Genomic DNA, 22,495 nt, shown 5'->3' with positions numbered 1-22,495 from the left:
TTGCCTCTTGAGAAACCTATATGCAGGTCAGGAAGCAACAGTTAGAACTGGACATGGAACAACAGACTGGTTCCAAATAGGAAAAGGAGTACATCAAGGCTGTATATTGTCACCCTGCTTATTTAACTTCTATGCAGAGTACATCATGAGAAACGCTGGGCTGGAAGAAGCACAAGCTGGAATCAAGATTGCCGGGAGAAATATCAATAACCTCAGATGTGCAGATGACACCACCGTTATGGCAGAAAGTGAAGAGGAACTAAAAAAGCCTCTTGATGAAAGTGAAAGTGGAGAGCGAAAAAGTTGGCTTAAAGCTCAACATTCAGAAAACGAAGATCATGGCATCTGGTCCCATCACTTCATGGGAAATAGATGGGGAAACAGTGGAAACAGTGACAGAATTTATTTTGGGGGGGGGTGCTCCAAAATCACTGCAGGTGGTGATTGCAGCCATGAAATTAAAAGACGCTTACTCCTTGGAAGAAAAGTTATGACCAACCTAGATGTTGGTCATAACTAAAAGCAGAGACATTACTTTGCCGACAAAAGTCCATCTAGTCAAGGCTATGGTTTTTCCAGTGGTCATGTATGGATGTGAGAGTTGGACTGTGAAAAAAGCTGAGCACCGAAAAATTGATGCTTTTGAAGTGTGGTGTTGGAGAAGACTCTTGAGAGTCCCTTGGATTGCAAGGAGATCCAACCAGTCCATCTTAAAGGAGATCAGTCCTGGGTGTTCTTTGGAAGGACTGATGCTAAAGCTGAAACTCCAATACCTTGGCCACCTCATGCGAAGAGTTGACTCATTGGAAAAGACTCTGATGCTGGGAGGGATTGGGGGCAGGAGGAGAAGGGGATGATAGAGGATGAGATGGCTGGATGGCATCACCAACTCGATGGACATGAGTTTGAGTGAACTCCGGGAGCTGGTGATGGACAGGGAGACCAATTCATGGGGTCACAAAGAGTCGGACACGACTGAGCGGCTGAACTGAAGTAACAGAAGAGCAGTGGAATGAAAGTAACTAACTTCTGCAATTCTATAGGCAAATATAAGGCCTTGGTTTTGTGTTGTCCGTTAGCTCTATGCTTCACGAACTGATCTCAGTAACACTGGACACACCTTCAAGGGTAAAAATTTTCTTTTATTCCCTTAGAATTCTGCAGCCCCTCTCCTATGAAGACAGGAACATCCCAGGATACACTGCAAACCGTGACATAAGGTCTCTCCTCTCTTCAGGACACCACAGCCAAGAGGTGAGAGTAAATTCACAGTGTGCTGTGCTTAGTCGCTCAGTCGTTTCCAACCCTTTGTGAACCCATGGACTGTAGCCTGCCAGACTCCTCTGTCCATGGGATTCTCCAGGCAAGAATACTGGAGTGGGTTGCCATGCCCTCCTCCAGGGGATCTTCCTAACCCAGGGATGGAAGCACTGCAGGCGGATTCTTTACGGTCTGAGCCACAAGGGAGCTAAATCCCGCAAGTGCATGCAGCAGATAACTCACTTTTTCCCTTTTCTGTTTGCTTTTGTCTTCCCAGTAACCCCTTGCATTCAGAGAGAATGGCTACCCAAAGGAAACATTCAACTTTTCAAGCTCTGAAGCTCAATGATTCCACAGGAAGGTGAGCTTTAAAGTCTGTCAGATACAAGTCTGAGCAGTTTTATCTTCCTCATTCAGTATGCTAGCTCAGGCAAATCACTTCATCTTTCTAGGATTCAGTGACTATAAAGTCTAGCCAGCAGCAGTAACTTCCTCACAATATCTAATCATGAGGATTAAACATGAGGCTGTATGTCAACCACCTAGCACCGTGGCAGGTGCTTACTAAACCCCTAAAAGGCAGCTATTATTTTTACTTTACTTTTGTAGCACTCCCACATTCAAAGAATTTCTTCCACTCATGCGGAATTAGTTTGCTCCCTCAAGAGAGAAATAATTTGAGAAGTCAAGTAGTCCTATTTCTTTATTCCCACAGAGAAGGAAAGAAGACCTGAGAAGGTTTAGTAACCAAACCCACAAGGACCAGCGCCCTCACACAGTTGAGATGAAAATTCAGCTCATATTCCTAGGCCTTGCAATTGTGCATTCAATACCCGGATGGCTCAACAAGGCAACCAGAGGCATGTTCCTTAATTCCAGAGGCCAAAAAGGCAAGCGTACTTATCGCAGGGCCTGATTACCAAGAAAAGCGACTGGCACACTGCACACACACTACAGACGCATGTTAAACGAGCCAGGGTTGCCTCACCTATATCTAAGCAAATGCTGCCATGCACCTTCCTTTTACAGGCGGTAGGAAGGGGGCGTGGGGGGTAAAAATCTAAAAACTATTTTTTGCACCGTAGCTTTGAGTCAAATGAAAGCACTGAATCCACAAGTCAGATTCTCCTAGAAGGGGAAAGGGGTACTTGAAGGGGATGCAAGCGGAGGTTTGCACTCTGGAGAGTCACGCCTGGAAGTATGAACTATTTTCCAAACCTGCTGCAAGTCCCCCTTACGCCCAAAGCTCAACTCTCACATCTCTCGCCCCTCCCCCCCGTATGCGATCTTCCCCAACCAAAACCTCCCACCCGAGACGTGCCTTCCCTGCCCAAGTTCTCAGGACCTCTCCAACCATCCATATTCTCTCCACTTCCAGGCCCCTGGTACCCGCTCAACGCCCGACCTCAACGCCCGACCCCAACGTCCAGCGCCCAACGTCCGGCCCCCAACGACCGAAGTTCAGCAGCCCTCACGTAGCGCCCCTTTTGCTCCCCCGTGCGCATGGGAACCCCGACCTGTAAAAAGGCAAAAGGGCTGTGGATCCGACCCGTCTCAAGCCTCGAAGTGGCGGCGGCGTCTGCCTGTGCCAGGTCCCCTGCCGCCCCGGTTGCGCACCCAGAGTTCACCTCGCTCCGGAGGACTAGCCGGCCCTCCTGGCGCCAGCGTGGCGCCTGCGCAGTGCACGCCCAAGTGCTCTCGCTGCGTCCACGTGCATCCTCCGCGTGCACGCGGAGGCGTGCTCAGGGCCTGGTGGTGCAGCTTTGTGGGGGCTGGTACAAAGGCTGCGGGCTCAGGACGAACCTCTGCAGAAACAAGGTACCTACTGTTTCAGCTTCTAGAAAGGAGTTGCTGGAAACTCCAAAGACAAAGATACAGACCTTGTCTCCTCAAAGGTCACTTGAGTCATATTAACCACTTAAAGTCTCAAAAAAGGTTTTCAAATTAATCCCTGCTTATGTGAGCTTGCGGAAAGTAGGTACAGGTGATCACAGTTTGCCCTGAGAGCACTTCATTATAGGTTGATGTTTCTCAAAGAAGAACAATTGTAAACTTGTTTTTTTAAACGATGACTCTCACAAAAAATTCAGAAGAAAAAGGTTACTTGTATGTACCCATCACCTAGTTCCAAGTGTATCTATTTAAGGTCTGTCTTGTCTGCATCAGTCGGTATGCCACTGATGCAACAATCTCCGTTGATTGTCTGAAGCAAATTCCTGCTGCTGCTAAGCAGCTTCAGTCGTATCCAATTCTGTGAGACCCCAGAGAGGGCAGCCCACCAGGCTCCTCCGTCCCTGGGATTCTCCAGGCAAAAACACTGGAGTGGATTGCCGTTTCCTTCTCCAATGCATGAAAGTGAAAAGTGAAAGTGAAGTCGCTCAGTTCTGCCCGACTCCTAGCAACCCCATGGACTGCAGCCTACCAGGCTCCTCCGTCCATGGGATTTTCCAGGCAAGGGTACTGGAGTGGGTTGCCACTCCTACTTGTGTACTATTATCTTTTTCAGTTCAGTTAGGTTGCTCAGTCGTGTCCTACTCTTTGCGACCCCGTGAATTGCAGCACGCCAGGTCTCCCTGTCCATCACCAACTCCCGGAGTTCACTCAAACTCATGTCCATCGAGTTGGTGATGCCATCCAGCCATCTCATCCTCTGTCGTCCCCTTCTCCTCCCTCCCAGCATCAGGGTCTTTTCCAATGAGTCAACTCTTCACATGAGGTGGCCAAAGTATTGGAGTTTCAGCTTTAGCATCAGTCCTTCCAAAGAATACCCAGGAGTGATCTCCTTTAGAATGGACTGGTTGGATCTCCTTGCAGTCCAAGGGACTCTCAAGAGTCTTCTCCAACACCACACTTCAAAAGCATCAATTCTTTGGTTCTCCGCTTTCTTCACAGTCCAACTCTCACATCCATACATGATCACTGGAAAAACCATAGCCTTGACTAGATGGACTTTTGTCGGCAAAGTAATGTCTCTGCTTTTGAATATGACATTTAGGTTGGTCATAACTTTCCTTCCAAGGAGTAAGCGTCTTTTAATTTCATGGCTGCAATCACCACCTGCAGTGATTCTGGAGCCCCTCCCCGAAATAAATTCTGTCACTGTTTCCACTGTTTCCCCATCTATTTCCCATGAAGTGATGGGACCAGATGCCATGATCTTCGTTTTCTGAATGTTGAGCTTTAAGCCAACTTTTTCGCTCTCCACTTTCACTTTCATCAAGAGGCTTTTTAGTTCCTCTTCGCTTTCTGCCATAACGGTGGTGTCGTCTGCCCATCTGAGGTTATTGATATTTCTCCCAGCTATCTTGATTCCAGCTTGTGCTTCTTCCAGCCCAGCGTTTCTCATGATGTACTCTGCATAGAAGTTAAATAAGAAGGGTGACAATATACAGCCTTGATGTACTCCTTTTCCTATTTGGAACCAGTCTGTTGTTCCATGTCCAGTTCTAACTGTTGCTTCCTGACCTGCATACAGGTTTCTCAAGAGGCAAGTCAGGTGGTCTGGTATTCCCATCTCTTTCAGAATTTTCCACAGTTTGTTGTGATCCACACAGTCAAAGGCTTTGGCATAGTCAATAAAGCAGAAATAGATGTTTTTCTGGAACTTTCTTGCTTTTTCAATGATCCAGCGGATGTTGGCAATTTGATTTCTAGTTCCTCTGCTTTTTCTAAAACCAGCTTGAACATCTGGAAGTTCACGGTTCACGTATTGTTGAAGCCTGGCTTGGAGAATTTTGAGCATTACTTTACTAGCATGTGAGATGAGTGCAATTGTGTTGTAGTTTGAGTATTCTTTCGCATTGCCTTTCTTTGGGATTGGAATGAAAACTGATTTTTCCAGTCCTGTGGCCACTGCTGAGTTTTCCAAATTTGCTGGCATATTGAGTGCAGCACTTTCATAGCATCACTTTTTAGGATTTGAAATAGCTCTACTGGAATTCCATCACCTCCACTAGCTTTGTTCCTAGAGATGCTTCCTAAGGCCCACTTGACTTCACATTCCAGGATGTCTGGCTCTAGGTGAGTGACCACACCACTGTGATCATCTGGGTTGTGAAGATCTTTTTTGTATAGTTCTTCTGTGTATTCTTGCCACCTCTTCTTAATATCTTCTGCTTCTGTTACGTCCAGACCATTTCTGTCCTTTATCGAGCCTATGTTTGCATGAAATGTTCCCTTGGTGTCTCTAATTTTCTTGAAGAGATCTCTAGTCTTTCCCATTCTATTGTTTTCTTCTATTTCTTTGCATTGATCACTGAGGAAGGCTTTCTTATCTCTCCTTGCTATTATTTGGAACTCTGCATTCAGATGCTTATATCTTTCTTTTTCTCCTTGGCTTTTCACTTCTCTTCTTTTCACAGCTATTTGTAAGGCCTCCTCAGACACCATTTTGCGTTTTTGCATTTTTTTCTATGGGGATGGTCTTGATCCCTGTCTCCTGTACAATGTCACGTACCTCCATCCATAGTTCATCAGGCACTCTGTCTATCAGATCTAGTCCCTTAAATCTATTTCTCACTTCCACTGTATACTCATAAGGAATTTTATTTAGGTCATACCTGAATGGTCTAGTGTTTTTCCCTACTTTCTTCAATTTAAGATCTTTATTTTCAGAACAGTTTTAGAAGAATAAGTGGATTCAGAAGACTATGGAGAATTCCCACATAAGCTAAACTGTTTCCCCTATTATTAACATACCAGTAGAATACATCTGTTACAGTTAAGGATCCACTAGGACTTAGGGAGATCCAACCAGTCCATTCTGAAGGAGATCAACCCTGGGATTTCTTTGGAAGGAATGATGCTAAAGCTGAAACTCCAGTACTTTGGCCACCTCATGCGAAGAGTTGATTCACTGGAAAAGACTTTGATGTTGGGAGTGATTGGGGGCAGGAGAAGAAGGGGACAACAGAGGATGAGATGGCTGGATGGCATCACGGACTCAACGGACGTGAGTCTGAGTGAACTCTGGGAGTTGGTGATGGACAGGGAGGCCTGGCGTGCTGCGATTCATGAGGTCACAAAGAGTCGGACACGACTGAGTGACTGAACTGACTGACTGACTGAGGACTTCCCTGGTAGCTCAGAGGGTAAAGAAACTGCCTGCAATATGGGAGACCTGGGTTCCTTCCCTGGGTTGGGAAGATCCCCTGGAGAAGGAAAGGGACAACCCTTCTCAGTATTCTGCTAGAGAATCCCATGGACAGAGTAGCCTGGCCAGCTATAGTCCATGGGGTTGCAAAGAGTCCGAGGCAACTAAGCACAAGGATCCAATATTCATGCTTTATTGAAGTCCATGCTTTATTGAAGTCCATGCTTTATTGAGAATGTTTTAGTTTTTACCTATTGTCCTTTTTCTTAGCACAGGTCCCATTCAGGATAACACACATCATTTAGTTGTCTTGTCTCCTCAAGCAGTTTTTCAGTCCCTGGTTTTGATGGTCTTCATGGCCTCCAGCCCTGGGATTTCTTTGGAGGGAATGATGCTCAAGCTGAAACTCCAGTATTGTGGCCACCTCATGGGAAGAGTTGACTCATCAGAAAAGACTATGATGCTGGGAGGGATTGGGGGCAGGAGGAGAAGAGGACGACAGAGGATGAGATGGCTGGATGGCATCACGGACTCGATGGACATGAGTCTGAGTGAATTCCGGGAGTTGGTGATGGACAGGGAGGCCTGGCGTGCTGCAATTCATGGGGTCACAAAGAGTCGGACATGACTGAGCGACTGAACTGAACTGAACTGATGGCCTCCAGGGGTATTGGTGAGACCTTTTTGTAGGATGCCCCATTGATGGAATTTGTCTGATGTTTTCTCATAATAAGAGGGTAGTAATTAGACTACAGAGGTAAAGTGTTATTTTTGTAGCATCACATTAAGCATTCTTTGAACATGACAGTTGCTATTTTTTCTGATCACCTGGCTAGTATTTATCAGGTTTCTCTACTATAAAGTTATTCTTTTTTCCTTTCCTTTATGTCGTGAACACAGAAGTCATTTTGTGCAGTCTACACCTAAACAAAGGGAATTATGCTCCTCTTCCTTAAAAGTAGAGTATCTACAGAAATCATTTGAAATTATTTTGCATGGGAGATTTGTTTCTCCTCTTCAACTTACTAATATATTCAGTCATCAGTCAGTTCAGTCACTCAGTTGTGTCCGACTCTTTGTGACCCCATGAACTGCAGCACACCAGGCTTCCCTGTCCATCACCAATTCCCAGAGCTTACTCAAACTCATATTCATAGAGTCAGTGATGCCATCCAACCATCTCATCTTCTGTTGTCCCCTTCTCCTCCTGCCTTCATCGTTCCCAGCATCAAGGTCTTTTCCAATGAGTCAGTTCTTCACATCAGGTGGTAAAAGTATTGGGGTTTCAGATTCAGCATCAGTCCTTCCAATGAATATTCAGGGCTGATTTCCTTTAGGATAGAATGGTTGGATCTCCTTGCAGTCCAAGGGACTCTCAAGAGTCTTCTCCAACATCACAGTTCAAAAGCATCAATTCTTTGGTGCTCAGCTTGCTTTATAGTCCAACTCTCACATGCATACATGACCACTGCAAAAACCATAGCTTTGACTAGACAGACCTTTCTTGGCAAAGTACTATCTCTGCTTTTTAATATGCTGTCTAGGTTGATCATAGCTTTCCTTCCAAGGAGTAAGCATCTTTTAATTTCATGGCTGCAGTCACCAGCTGTAGTGATTTGGGAGACCCAAAAAATAACAGTTTCCACTGTTTCTCTATCTATTTGCCATGAAGTGATGGGACCAGATGCCATGATCTTAGTTTTCTGAATATTGAGCTTTAAGCCAACTTTTTCACTCTCCTCTTTCACTTTCATCAAGAGGCTCTTTAGTTCTTCACTTTGTGCCATAGGGTGGTGTTATCTGCATATCTAAGGTTGTTGATACTTCTCCTGGCAATCTCGATTCCAGCCTGTGCTTCATCCAGCCCAGCATTTCTCATGATGTACTCTGCACAGAAGTTAAATAAGCAGGGTGACAATATACAGCCTTGAGACACTCCTTTCCCGATTTGGAACCAGTCTGTTGTTCCATGTCCAATTCTCACTGTTGCTTCTTGACCTGCATACAGATTTCTCAGGAAGCAGGTCAGGTGGTCTGGTATTCCCATCTCTTTCCAAATTTTCCAGTTTGTGTGATCCACATAGTCAAAGGCTTTGACATAGTCAATAAAGCAGAAGTAGATGTTTCAATCCTATTCAATCATACATACATCAATAGAGACTCAGATATTCATTTTATGCTCTGGGTTATAATACAACACTCCTTTATTTCCTTGCTCAAATTGTTCCAACTTTGACTATTGGCAACTCTTTCACTTATGTTTTGTTCTTCTTTGACATACCCCCCATCAATGTGGTTGTTTTTATTTTTTGATGTATGTTCTTTCTTTCTGGTATATTGTATCTTTACATCCATATATATATTTATGTACATATCTTTAAAAGATTTTAACTTCTGAAAAACATCACCCAAATTTATCCCGTCTTTAAAAATAATTACATAATATCATAAAGTTAGTATTTACAATTTCTGAGGTAGTCTCAAATGACTTTTAATATGTATGGTCAAATCAGATCCTATATTTGCATTCAGTGATGTATTTTAAAAGGAGATTTCTCTTTTAATCTTTTCATCTTCTTGCAACTTATATATTGAAGGAATGGCAGTTTTCATCACAGTTCTGTTGATTACATTCTCTCTGGCAAGAATACCTCCCTGGTGGTGGTATCCTGTTCCTCTGTTGCTTCACTCAGAAGACACTTAATATCTAGTCATTTCTCTTTGGGGGATATACACTCTAAAGTTTCCAGCCAGCTTTCCATATGATTCTGGATTCACTGGTGATCATTATCTAGATACATTATTTCATAAGTGAAAGTGTTAGTGACTCAGTGTCTAACTCTTTGTGACCCCATGGACCCTAGCCCCCCAGGCTCATCTGCCCATGCAATTTTCTAGGCAAGAACACTGGAATGGGTTGCCATTCCCATCTCTAAGGGATCTTCCTGATCTAGGGATTGAACCCAGGTCTCCTGCATTGCAGGCAGATTCTTTACCGTCTAAGTTACCAGGGAAGTGTTTCTAAAATGATAATAGTCTTTTTCTCTGCATTTGTTACCTGAAAGTCCACAAAGAAGAACTTTCTCCATCAACTATTTGAGATTCAGTTTGTAACAGAAAAGGCAGGATGTTTGATTTTTTTTAGTTTTCAAAATGTGATGATTTATTGCCATCCTCAATGGCACCCCACTCCAGTACTCTTGCCTGGAAAATCCCATGGACGGAGGAGCATGGTGGGCTGCAGTCCATGGGGTCGCTAAGGGTCTGACATGACTGAGCGACTTCACTTTCACTTTTTACTTTCATGCATTGGAGAAGGAAATGGCAGCCCACTCCAGTGTTCTTGCCTGGAGAATCCCAGGGACGGAGGAGCCTGGTGGGCTGCCGTCTCTGGGGTTGCACAGAGTCGGACACGACTGAAGCGACTTAGCAGCAGGAGCAGCAAAGGTGACCAATACCATTTTTTAAAAATCAACACACTCATTAATTTTTAAACTGGTAGATTTGTCTCATTTGTTGTTACTTTTAAATGCTAAAATTGTCTTCTCTGTATGGGGAACACCTTTAAATTGGCTCAAATCTTTTTGACACAACTCCTTTGATCTTTACTTTCTGGTATAACCAAAATATCCTAAATTTTATTGTACATTTCTTCCCTTGTAGATTTAGCTCTTGAGTTCCTAGAGGAGCCTATGTTACTTTTAGTGGGAAATTACATTTAGAGATGATTGGACAATAGGGGTGTCCATTGGGTTGATCATTATTCTAGGCCTTTTCAGTAGACAGCCTTTTTTTTCTTTTTAATGGAAATGAAATGTATCATGAGTTCATGCTGAAATTTCTAATTTCAAATTTACTAATTCATACTGATGTTTCTAAATTCAAATTTAGGATTGCAGTGTTTTTATACTTAATTTCTTTGATTTTTATATTTCTATTTCCTTTCTCCAATATTGAAAATCTTGATTCCAAGGATTATATCCATGGTTTATACTAATATAGTTCAGAAATCAGTGTCAATATTACTGCCAATAAGCATACTGAAAAAGCTTAAAGTTTCTTTTATATTTTTCCCCTTGGAATAACATCTCAATAGGAATGCCTGGTGAAACACTCCAGTATTCTTGCTGGGAAATCCCATGGACAGAGAAGGCTGCTGGGCTTGGGCTACAGTCCATGGGATCATAGAGTCGGACGTGACTGAGTGACTAAACAACAGGAATGTTTGGTAAATTTACTGCTTGAAAGTCATTTCTTTACTGTTACACTTTAACTGCAAAATGTGTTTTAACCAGTATCTTCACTGAAGGAGGGAGGTGCCATTTCCTGTTGGAAAGAGGAATAGAGTTACAGTGTTGAATGCTTTTTAAGTGAAGACTTTTTGTTTGTTTGGGGGGTTTTGTTCTTTCAGTCATGAGTTGTGCAATAAGAAGCCTTAAATCCAAGAGCAGCACTAAACTGGGCAGAGTAGGTTTGCAAAACCTCCAGACTGAAACTGCTCACCTTCTCCGGACGTGACTAGGCAACTGTATTCAGTATACGTTTTCCCCCCAGTACACTATTATATATATATAGCTAATTATTGAGCAGCACTGGCGTGCCAAACCTCACTTTGCGTGCTAGGGTGATGACACTTCCCGTGCTCAAGGCTCACAGTCGGGTACTGGGGAGGAACGCACCAACAGTTTATTATTAAACAATGGCAGTAGGTGCCAAGCGGTGGGCATGAATGCGGTGTTATGGAAACCCCCAGAGCCTCTCCCAGAGATGAATTGTCTGAGGGGCAGGTAGGCAGCTCCTGCTGACTCCGCCCACGTCAGGTGCAAGACTAACGCATCAGAGCTGGGAGGTCACAATTTAAAATTCTCTTTATGTCCCTGAGTAAGATGAGTAGGCGCCAAAGGGTGAAGAGGGATCAGCTCCAGGGAGCGCGTCCTACAGGAAGCAATAACCTACTTGGATCGGGGAGGGGCGTGAGAGGTAGGGCCGGTCTAGCGAGGCAGGACAGCTGGCTCGCCACGATGGCCAAGGGGTGGCGAGCTCCGAAGACGAAGTGCCCGGGCAGGACGCTCGCCGAGCTGGAGACCGCGGAGCGTCGGCCCCGCCCACTGCAGACAGGTTCCCCAGGCCCAAGGTGCGTTGCGTCACGACGCCTTCGCCTCGTTGATTGGCTCCTCCGGGGAGCCCCGCCCCCTCAGCTGTAGCCGGGCCGGCTTCGGCGTCGCCGCCATCTTTGTTGATGTGTCAGCTCCGCGGGGGCTTGGGGCAGCAGCGGCGGAGGGAGCGTGCTGTTGGCCCTGTTCCCACCGCTGTCCCCACCGCCCCCGCATTTCCAGGTCTGCGGGGCCTCTCTATGGAGAAGTTGATCCCTGAGCAGTAGTTCCAGCGGCTTCTTTAGGGGTGTGGCCTGAGGCTCGGATCAGTGGAGTAAGTACCCTAGAGGGGCGCCCGGGGAGGACTGGGGAGTCGCGGTGGCGGCACGGCGGGCTTCCCACCTCCTGCGCCATCCTGTACGTCCCGGGACGGCTCCCTGGCCTGGCTTCTCGAGGGAGTTAGGCGAGCGCTTGGAGGAGGCGTTCCCTCCTCTCTCTGCCTCCCGGCCGTCAGTCCCGGGCCGCCCAGGCAGGAGGCGGCGGAGGGGTCGCCGGGGGCCGTGGGGGCCGCGCCTCCTGAGAGGTCCCTAGAGAGCGGCAGAACTTAGGCCGCCGGCCGGGTCTCCCCGTGTGAACAGCAGCTAAGCCCCACCTGCTCGGCCACCCCTCGTGGACTTGGCGTCTGTTTCTCCTTTCCTCTCCAAGTTGACTGTGTTCGTATTTCATGTTTACTTTTTAAGACTTTAAACCCTCTTCCAAATACTTCCATTACTGTGATTTTAAGTAATTTTAGAGACGATTCTTTGGGATCGTGGTTATGAGCGAAATCGTTCTTGGTATTTATATTGCCTCCCCCCTCCCCCCCCGCCAAGGACGTCAAGGCATTTGATAAATCTTGGTTGCTAAGGATCAGATTTCAAATTTATGTGTCTGTCAAACCTGTAAAATGGTAAACCCCCTTCTGCATGTCCCCTCATAGCGATCTTGGGGAACAGTGCAGGTATAATTATTGATCGCCTGTTAACCATGGGAGAACTTTAGCTAGTTTTTACATCTTGATTTTGCTTAGAGGAAAGAGGCCTGGATTTGAAACATCTGGATTATCTTCGACTTGACGATCTTATTACCTCCGAGAGTTATGTAGTATAGTAATGCCGGGCAGCCCCAGTCATTTGGCAGTTTTCTCTATGTGTACCTGTGTAATCTACCTTTCGTGCCTACCTTTTTAAATTTCTTCTAAAATGATAGTTTTTCTGAGGACAATATGTGGCAAATCAGTGAAAGTGTTTCAAGAGGTATGCTGGTAGTCGCTCAAAAACAAACAAAAATACACACCAAAAAACTGTAAGTGTTTAGGTATGCTTGTGGGTGTAGCCTTCCGGACTGCTAACTACACCTTCATATTTGCAGTGTGGGAAAGATTAAGGTGCGAGAGATGTTGATAGTAAAATCGACCATCTGCTTGTGTATCTTCTCTCTTCAGCTACTTTCAAATTTCTTATCCATCATTGTACAAATAGAAAAACACTGAAGATTGGCTTTGTTTTTCTTTTTCTCTTTTTTCCTTCCTTTTTGGTCCTTTCCTATTATTTTAAATTCAGTGGAAGATATTGAGTGATTCACAAACTTTGCAGTATAAAGAATTAAAACCCCTTGTTACATTGTAATAGGTGGGCATGTATAATCACTAAAGATTCTACCTGGAAATGCCTGGCTTACATTTATATTGGTTTTATTCTTTTTAAGACCTTTTCTTATTCATGATACCTGCATATAAATTCAGAGTTTCCTTTAAACAGTGGAGATTCCATAGCGTATCATTGGTATTTCAGAGTCTTGTTTATTGCTAACAAGAGAGGAGTGGTGGAGCACAATAACCGACCTTTTACCTTTTAGTCCCTTCAACCATAAACTAAAGAGTTCTTTGATGCTATTCAGTGACAGCATAGCTAATGAGGATTGCTTAGTATATTCTATTTAAAACCATCTATTTACAAATACATGCTAACTTCCTGGAAGTCTGCTCTTTAGGAGAGATGATAGGTTGATGCAGCCTTTATTTAAAGATTTAGTAAAATCATCTTTTCCTTTGAAGAATGACTAATAATCTGTACTAGTTAAAGACTCTTTAACTTGAAGTTATGTTTCTTTCACAAAGTTTGGATTTTTCTTTTGCCTCTTATCTCTAGTTTTAAATAATTAAAGCTGATTCTTGAATTTCTTATAAACATGTCACTGGGCTTACTGTGTTGGGAATATTATGTTCAGAGTCATTTCGGGGCAACCTTGGGAGCATCAGTTCAGTTCAGTCGCTCAGTCGTGTCTGACTTCTTGCGACCCCATGAACTGCAGCACTCCAGGCTTCCCTGTCCATCACTAACTACCTGAGCTTACTCAAACTCATCTCCATTGAGTCGGTGATGCCATCCAACCATCTTGTCCTCTGTCGTCCCCTTCTCCTCCTGTCCTCAATCTTTCCCAGCATCAGGGTCTTTGCAAATGAGTCAGTTCTTTGCATCAGGTGGCCAAAGTATTGGAATTTGAGCTTCAGCATCAGTCCTTCCAATGAATATTCAGGACTGATTTCCTTTAGGATGGGAGCATAGATAATTTAAATTTGGGAGTGACCCTGTAATCTTATCATATTATTTCAGAAGCCACTTTTGAACTTTATTTCTCAGCTACTGAGATTTTAAAAATCTGTCTGGGCTAAGAAGTAAACAAAAGAAAAAGTACTGGCGTGAAGGGGCAATAGACAGAAAGTAGAAATCAAACCCAGCAAAGTATCGATTGGATTGTGAGTATAGTTGCCTGTCATTAAGAAACACGAACTGTTCACCTACTTCAGAGATGATCATGTCATAGCTAATAATTTAATTTTTTGGTAAACTGCATTGTACCAAATTAACCAAGCCCAGGCCAAAGCTGGCTTCAAAATATAAACATTAACCAGAACTTCTTAATATAAGGCAGACTTAAAACTTACCTTTTTAAACAATTTTTTAGGTTATTAGCTAGTCCCATTTTGAAAAGGACAAACTGTAGGTCAGTCCTGCTCCCCTGTTTGTTTGTTTTTTTTTTTTTTTAGTTTTTAGGTTTTTGAGGCGGAAATTAGCTGAAAATCTTTTCGTGTTTTCTTAGAGTCATTGAAGTATTTTTGGTGAGCTCTATACAAGGAGCTTCAAAATGAGATTTCTATGCTAATAACTTTTCTGATTTAAAAGCTACTGTAAGAGATATATAAAATGCCATGGATCTAAAATACCAAACTGATAATATGACATATAACTAGTAACGTGGTATATGATGTGGCTACTTCCCTTCTTTTTCCTGGAGTCTTGATGGACTGTAATTTCTCTTGTTATCATATCACAGGTTTTCGTACTGTTTGTGGGGTTGAGTGTCCTGCTGCATCTATTGCCCTGAGTCTTTTCACCATCTTTTCCTGTGTGTGTTATAGTATACATACTGTAAAATTCTGAATGCCCTGACCTTGGGTGCAAAGCTAAACAAACCCCTACAGGGATAATTGACCTTGGCCTCAGATGATACTTTTTAAACTAATGGACAAAGAGCTAGTGATGTGTTTCACAAAAAGGAAACGCAGTATATTAAAGTTGAATTTTACCAAAAAGCTCATTTACAGTGTGATTACTTTACAAATAAATCTTCCTTTTGATAGAACTAGTCTAGAGTTCTTTGAAATAACCAGCTCAGGTTTTAATCTTTTAAGAGTAGAATTTGATTCGCCATGTATAAACTTCAGTGTCAGATATTTTCATTACGTGAAACGAAGTTTTATGTCTCTTGTATGGGTTCTTTTCTGTTCATTATTCTGTTTTAAAACTTTATCCAGGAAAGTATTTATATTTTGTAGTTCATGTCTATCAAAAATCAGACACTTGGGGGTTGTGATCAGTTTATGTTGGACTGAGGATGATGATTTTGATTGCTTCTGATTTTAATTGTTTTATTAGAACATTATTAGAACTGGTCAGAAAGATAAGTTATCATTTTGTTTATTCTGTTTTCAAAGTGTATTTGAGGAATGTGTAAAAGGCCTTTGGATGTACTTACTTTTTTTTTCAAAGGACAGTAAACTATTATATTGAAGAACAGGAGTGCCATCACAAGCTCAACTTGCTTATCTTAATGTACATTACTTGAGAAGCTACAGCTGGTATTATTTGAGACTCAAATGGTACAATTTGTAAGTTTAAAATTTGTAGTTTGTTATAGATAACATTTATGCTGAACTGAGTCACATGTTTCTGTTGGAGTTAAACACTCATATGTTTCTTATACAGCTTCTCATGGAAGGCTGACCTTCCAGTTAAAATACTGTAAACAAAGAGTAAAAGATTTAACACAGATTTTTTGTGTTGGTTCATTACACCAGAAAGTAAATTCCAGAAAGATATCTGTTTTATTCACTGCTTTGTTCCCAACACGTAAGACAGTGCTGAACATAATACATATTCAATACATATGTGGTGAATAAATGAATTAATATTTAGTTTAGAAATGTATTTCTGGTTTGGCACTTTTGTATGAGGTTGTATGTTTGATAATCTAGTACCAAATGTCTGTGACTTTGGATTAGTTTGTATTTGCGTTTATTGAATAAGCTTAAATTCTTTTGTTGTTTGTTTATACTGCTAATTACTGGCAAACAAGAAATAGTATTAAAAGTTGTTATAAACAGAGTTTTTGTTTATAAGGTTCTTATATAGAAATAATTTTGTACAGTTGCTGGTTCTTAAATAAAATCTATGGTGGATAATGGTTGGCTTAAAGGCAAGTGAAGAGTGTTTCTTGACCAGTTGCCTATAGCTGATGAGCTCCAGTAAGAGCGAAACCACTTCTCACGCTGCTGAAACAGTTTTGAAGTGCGAATTGGTCCTGTAGTACTGTGTCAGAAGCAGAGACAACCCTGGTGGGAAAAAAAAAGTCCTTGAATTAAGAGGAATTTTGTGACTTGGCTAAATTTAAATATAGTGTCTTCCCCTAATGAGTAAGAATTGCTAAAAAGTCAAATAACCTGTGTTTTTTCTTACCTCAGCAATAGAGATTGTAATTAATAATTGTAGTCACTTTGTCTATATATGAGTGTGAATTTGATTTATACAAGCACTTCTTAACTAAAGCAATCTTATATACAAATGTATAGTTTTGCATCCTACCCCTTTAATATACTTCTAGGCTGTTCCATCGCTGGTAGCTTTAATGACTTCTACTCCTTTACCCCCACTCCGAAGAAAAAATTTGTACAGTAGCCAAATGGGCCTGCATCAGCATTGCCAGCTGGAGGCCCACAGGAGGACTCAGCTGACTGTTTTTCCCCTGCTTGGTTGCAGACAGTCAAGCACATGATGGCGGCCCCTCCCTGCATCATTCTTGTGTAGTTACTTACTCTTGGTGATGGCTTTTTACATATAGACACACAAATCTTCTTTAACGCCTTTCCTTTTGCCTCTGATCAGTATTCATTTGAACATCAGAAAACTGAGTTTACAGACTAAGTGCTTATCAGATGCCAGTTTATATGGATAGTTTTTCCAAAGATCATGGGCATATTACTGAGAAAATATAAAAAGTACTTGCCTTTTGACGGTGAACTATGTTTGTGTTAGTCGCTTAGTTGTGTCTGGCTCTGTGACTGCGTGTATTGTAGCCTGCCAGGCTCCTCTGTCCATAGAATTCTCCAGGCAAGAATATCGGAGTGGGTTGCTGTTTCCTTCTCCAGGCGATCTTCCTGACCCAGGGATTGAACCCTGGTCTCCTGCATCGCAGGCAGCTTCTTTACTGTCTGAGCTACAGCCTTTTTTAATTTGCAGAAGGATGATATGTAAAACAGAATCTAAGCTGAGGTATTTATAGCAATAGGTGTGTGTCTGTTCATTTATTACCTAGATGAAGAGCCAGCAGAATGAGATATTTTTGTTGTTCTGTGCTGTCTTGCACATAGCAAGTCTTCTTACAGCCTGGTTTCCACCCTCTAAATGCCTTCAGCACCCCCAGCTCATTGTGTAAACTCAGTCCCACCCTCACTGATAACCATTGAACAGCATTTGCAAGAATGACTGTAAATGTAGTAGAGAATATATTTGTTGGATTTGTTTATCTATTTACTGTTACTGTTATATTGCTTGGGGTTTAAGAAGTTTGATTCAGTTCAGAGTGAGGTTCCTCTTCCTTGCGAGTACAGAGATCTTTTAAAAGGCTGTTGAGAAAGTCACAAGGAAGGCTATGATTGTGTACCTGATGGGTATAAGTACAGTATGTTTCCATTTACATGAGAGGGGGTTTTTTTTCTGCTTGCCATTAGGGAAAATTTGGAGGAGACATGACCTTAGGGTCTGTCCTTTAAGTATAATTAGGCTCTGGATAGACTGAAGGGAGGGCTTTCCTTGGTAGCTTAGCAGTAAAAAAATCCTCCTGCAGTGCAGGAGAAGTGGTTCAAGCCCTGGGTGGGAAAGATCCCCTGGAGAAGGAAGTAGCAACAGGCCCTAGAATTCTTGCCTGGAGAATCCCATGGACAAAGGAGCTTGGTGGGCTACAGTCCATGGGGTCACAAGAATTGGACACAACTTAGGGGCTAAACTACTGCCGCTAGACTGAAGGGCAGACCTAGATGAGAGCAAAGCCGTGGAGATTTTAATGCGCACATTGTTTGGGGGAATCTAGAGTAGTCTGGTCAAGGGCTGGTGAGGTACTATAGTGAAGTACTAGGATTTTAAGATTGTGTAGAGAGATAAGATTGAAAAAATAGTACAGTTGAAACTCTGAGGTATAAACATGAAATGCTCACATCCCCTCCGCTTCCCTCTGAGGTACAGTCCTTTAATAATGTCTTGGTTTGGGTCAAAACTCTTCTGCCACTTGTGATTACTAGAAAAAACTTATTCCAGGAATTAAGACAGGTTTCACTTGCTTACAAAAGCAGGCAACAAAAACATGTTAATCATAAACGCTTTCTTCTCTATGAAGAAATGTTGAAACTGTTAGTTCCCAGCTGCTTGGATTAAAGAAGAGATGTAATTTGGCTCTAAAATTTGTCCCCTCTCCTTCCGCTTAACTAGCCCTTTCAGAGTTGGGGGAATACCAGCCAGTGGAGGCAGAGTTCTCACCATCTGAAACTCGAAAGAGGGAAGCAGTAGCTCTGCCTTTACTCTGATTCATGTGGTTGTGTTTGATGGTGATCTCTCTGGAGGTGGTATGTGTGGTATTTGGGGGAGAAGGGGCAGTTTTGTAACTCCCTTGACCCTTGGGCCACCAAGGATTCACTTTGTAGGGCAGCTCCTGTTCCTCTGTGGCAGAGCCAATGTAGTGTACACTTAACACCTTCTCTGGATTGGATGACACTTACCTGGTGCTGTCTCAGGTCCTCTGCCCTTATATTAGCCTCCTTGCTCCCTGACTTGGACTTTCAGGAACGAGAACTGGAGGAAGGATGGAGTGAGATTGAGAAGCCAACAATTCAAGTGTTCCAGATAGGAAGTTATCAGGCCTGGGCTGAGTTGCAGGTAGGGGGCCAGTGACAGTAGAAATGAGGGTATAGTTGCAAGAAACATGAAATCAGTAAAAGAATATGAGGCTGAAGGAAAGAAAGAGTCATGACTAAGAAAAATGATAGCATTGACAGAAATAAAAGATTAGGGGTTCTCAACCTTAGAAGCTATTGTTGTGATTCTGGGTTTAGCCATTTTTTGAATTGAGCCATTGGAAATGCCACTATTCGTGTGAGATTATTATAGATGTAGAGGTAGAGTGAAAACAAAGAGGTAATTTGTTATCTATAATTCAAGAGCACAGGAATGAAAACCAGGTGGGCCTCAACTATGAGTCTGTGGTTTCAGTAATCATGCTGGATGAATTCTAGCAGGGAAAATAAAGCTGTGGACTGAACCCTGGGGAATGTGGGAGCTGGGTAAGAAGATAACCATTGTTTGCGTGATGCTTTTCTGCCGACAAAGCAGGGCACACAGACAAGAGCCACAGAGTTAGCAAAGGAAAGTTTCTTCTGACTTGGTCAGCCTATGCTGGAGAGTCATAATGCCTTCACAGACTCATTCTCTTTTAAATAGATTCTTTATCTTCTGCCCATTACATTTGGTCAGCTCTGAGTTCAACTTCAGTAGATATCACATAACATTGACTAGTTATGACTAGTTATGATGTTTGAAAGCACTTTTTAGATTGATTTCCAAATTAAGATTTCAAATTCAGCAGCAACACATTCATAAGTTGTATGTTAAAATTAGTTATTTTGAGGAAGGTAGTGGCTTCCTTCCAAATGAGGAAGCCACATAGTGGCTAATGTCCCTGTTTGAGAATTATTTTACTTTGTCCTTGATTTGGAATACACCTTACTCATAAGAGTTTTTATTAACTTACTGCATTTATTTGTATTGCCTAAACCAAACTTTTATTGCTAGTGTGGACTTTGTCTTAGTTGTAACATACACGCAGCAAGATAATAATGATAATTTGTTTGGTTGTTTGGAAACACGTTGTACAAGTAGGTAATTTATAGTATTAAGGCCAATGTCTAATTAGTTGATGCCAGGATATTTAACAGGCAAGCTGGTCTTCTTTTCCTTTCTTAGAATTCTTCATTAAGATTGTTGGGATGTTATATATTTTTCTGTCTCAGGATAATTTTTGAAGTTGACTAATTTTCAGAAAATAGCTAGCTTAGTAACCCTCGTAAACAGCTTAAAATATATATTCTAACATTGTTGAATTAGGTTTGTAAATGTTTCTTTTATGAACGAAGCAATGCTTATGGGGTCCATTTGAGTTGTGCTGAACATTGTTCTTGACGAGAATGTTTGGAAATCACTGTGATACTTCTTGTATTCCAGGGTGAAACATGGATTCCTGTCAGGAGTCCTTTACGCCTTGACTTCTTTCAGCTCAGCTATAGGTGTCTGGGCTGCTGGTAGCTGTGTTTTATTATCTAGTTTTCCTTCTGCAGTAAATACCATTGTTAATGTACATTGTTTTATTGCCTTGATTTGTAATTTCTTGCCTATTGTTTTCATTGCTATCTGATTTCTGCAATAGTTTGTTGTAAGTTCTTTACATAGTCTTTTTTTCCCCTTGTGGAGCTGAAGGAATTCTATTAATAAACAATTCTTGGGCACTAATCTTCTCATTATTAGTATCATTCTGTACCCAACATCTTATGGGGCCAAATTGCAGCTGAAGTGAAGTGGTAGGACTGGATCGAAGGAGAAGAGAGTGAACCTGTGTGGTACCTGACCCGTGGTGACTCATTTGGATCAGCTGTTTTATTCTTTTTTTGTTTTTCCCCTCCAAGGAAAGAAATTTTAAAGAATTATTACTGGTAAAATGTGTAGCCTTAGTTTTTCCACGGCATGAAATGTATGCAACTATATATGGGGTCTTGGTTTAAAAAAAAAACCTTTTTAAAAATGTGTCTTTTGACTTTCTTAGATGTAAGACGAAGATCAGGAACAGATTTGAAGAAGTACACAGTGGATCGGCGCCAGTCACTATGTCAGAGACAGAGCACACAGCCTCCATTTCCTCCGATCAAAATACTGAGGAAACAGCGGAAACAAAGGAAGACTCGTGCAACTCTCTTTCTGGTGATGAAAGCAGCAGCTTAGAAAATGAGTCCAAACTGTCATCATTAAACTCTGATAAAACTTTACATGAACACAATAATCAAACTGAAACACAGGAAAATTATATTCCAGATCATGGTGGGGGTAAGGATTCCTGTGCTAAAACAGACACAGGCCCGGAAAATTCTGAACAAATAACTAGTTTTCCTGGTGGAGATTTTACACAGCAAGTTTTGAAAACAAGTGAAGCAGAACAAACAGTGACACAAATATTGGCGGAATTAAGGTCGTCTACATTCACAGAAGCAGGTAACCAAAAGACTTACGCAGAGAGTCCTTACGATACAGACTGCACCAAGAAACTTATTTCAAAAATAAAGAATGTTTCAGCATCAGAGGATTTGTTGGAAGAAATAGAATCTGAGCTCTTATCTACTGAGTTTTCAAAAGAACACCGAGTACCAAATGGAATGAGTAAGGGAGAAAATGCATTAATTATGTTTGAAAAGTGTGTGCAAGACAAGTATTTGCAGCAGGAACACACCATAAAAAAGTAAGTTTTTTATTCTTTCAAGTTTTTTTTACATGGGGATTAAAGATTAAATTCTTTAAAGTATCATTTTATTTACTTTTATTTCCACAGTAGAGCCATGCACTTAAGGAGTTAAGTTATTGAGCAAATGTCAAGTTTGCCTAGTTAATATATAACTTTTTTTTAGGATGTGATACTTTCAGTATTTTAGAAATAGTAGGTAAATAGTGTTTTTATGAGTGTTATATATAATATAACTATGTTAAATATGTTAGCATATATAGAAATATATATATCTGTAAAGGCACTGTTTTGAATATGATTCAAAATTTGTTTTACATAGAAGTCCTAATATGTTTAAAAGAATAAATATTTTATTAAAGTGTAAGTTCATTAAAGATCTAGAAATGTCTGTAAAGACAGCTCAATTTTTTCCGTTTTAAAAGAATGTAAAGCATTACATTGTCAGAACTAAGATATATTCAAAAGGCATAAAAAGTCGTGAAATTAAAAATTTTTTCTTAAAATCCCCACTGTAAATTTATTGGTTAAAAAAATTAAAATTTAGAGAACAGAAGAATTGGTATATTATCATTCAGTAAATAACATAGTTAATTTCTGACTTCTCTTCAATTTGTGGAATTAATTTCTATTTTAACAACAGTTTAAATTTCATTTTATCTTTTCCTAGTGTTATATCACCCTGTGTTTTTATTTTATATTTATATGTGTAAGTGATGCATATATTTAGGTACTCTTATAACCTTTACAAAGGAAAATAAAACTTGCTAGCCTTCATTAATATAAACTGATTCTCTTTTTTAAAAAGTGATACTTAAAAAAAGTTTTTTGGAATGGGAGGGGCATGTATAGAGAAAGGGGAGGAGGAAATTGGTTTATTCAGTGAATTTTAATCCCAGCA

At 41.5% G+C, this 22,495-nt stretch overlaps 2 protein-coding genes across 2 annotated transcripts in view; one reads left to right on the top strand and one right to left on the bottom strand.

Annotated features, from left to right (window-relative positions):
- TDRD1 (tudor domain containing 1) overlaps positions 1 to 2,765 on the bottom strand; it is a 51,715-nt gene extending 48,950 nt beyond the window's left edge. Inside the window, exon 1 of the mRNA XM_040254442.1 lies at positions 2,685 to 2,765. Within this exon, the coding sequence (XP_040110376.1) occupies positions 2,685 to 2,765 (81 nt within the window). The remainder of the gene's footprint in view (positions 1 to 2,684) is intronic.
- An 8,792-nt stretch (positions 2,766 to 11,557) lies between these two features.
- CCDC186 (coiled-coil domain containing 186) overlaps positions 11,558 to 22,495 on the top strand; it is a 42,854-nt gene continuing 31,916 nt past the window's right edge. The window contains exons 1-2 of the mRNA XM_040255039.1: positions 11,558 to 11,779; positions 20,908 to 21,594. Coding sequence (XP_040110973.1) covers positions 20,969 to 21,594 — 626 coding nt within the window. The 5' untranslated portion in view covers positions 11,558 to 11,779; positions 20,908 to 20,968. The remainder of the gene's footprint in view (positions 11,780 to 20,907; positions 21,595 to 22,495) is intronic.

Source organism: Oryx dammah, unplaced genomic scaffold (assembly GCF_014754425.2).
Source record: "Oryx dammah isolate SB20612 unplaced genomic scaffold, SCBI_Odam_1.1 HiC_scaffold_14, whole genome shotgun sequence".
NCBI classification, from domain to species: domain Eukaryota; kingdom Metazoa; phylum Chordata; class Mammalia; order Artiodactyla; family Bovidae; genus Oryx; species Oryx dammah.
Note: the sequence above shows the minus strand (reverse complement) of the source record. Positions and strands in the feature narration are given on the sequence as shown.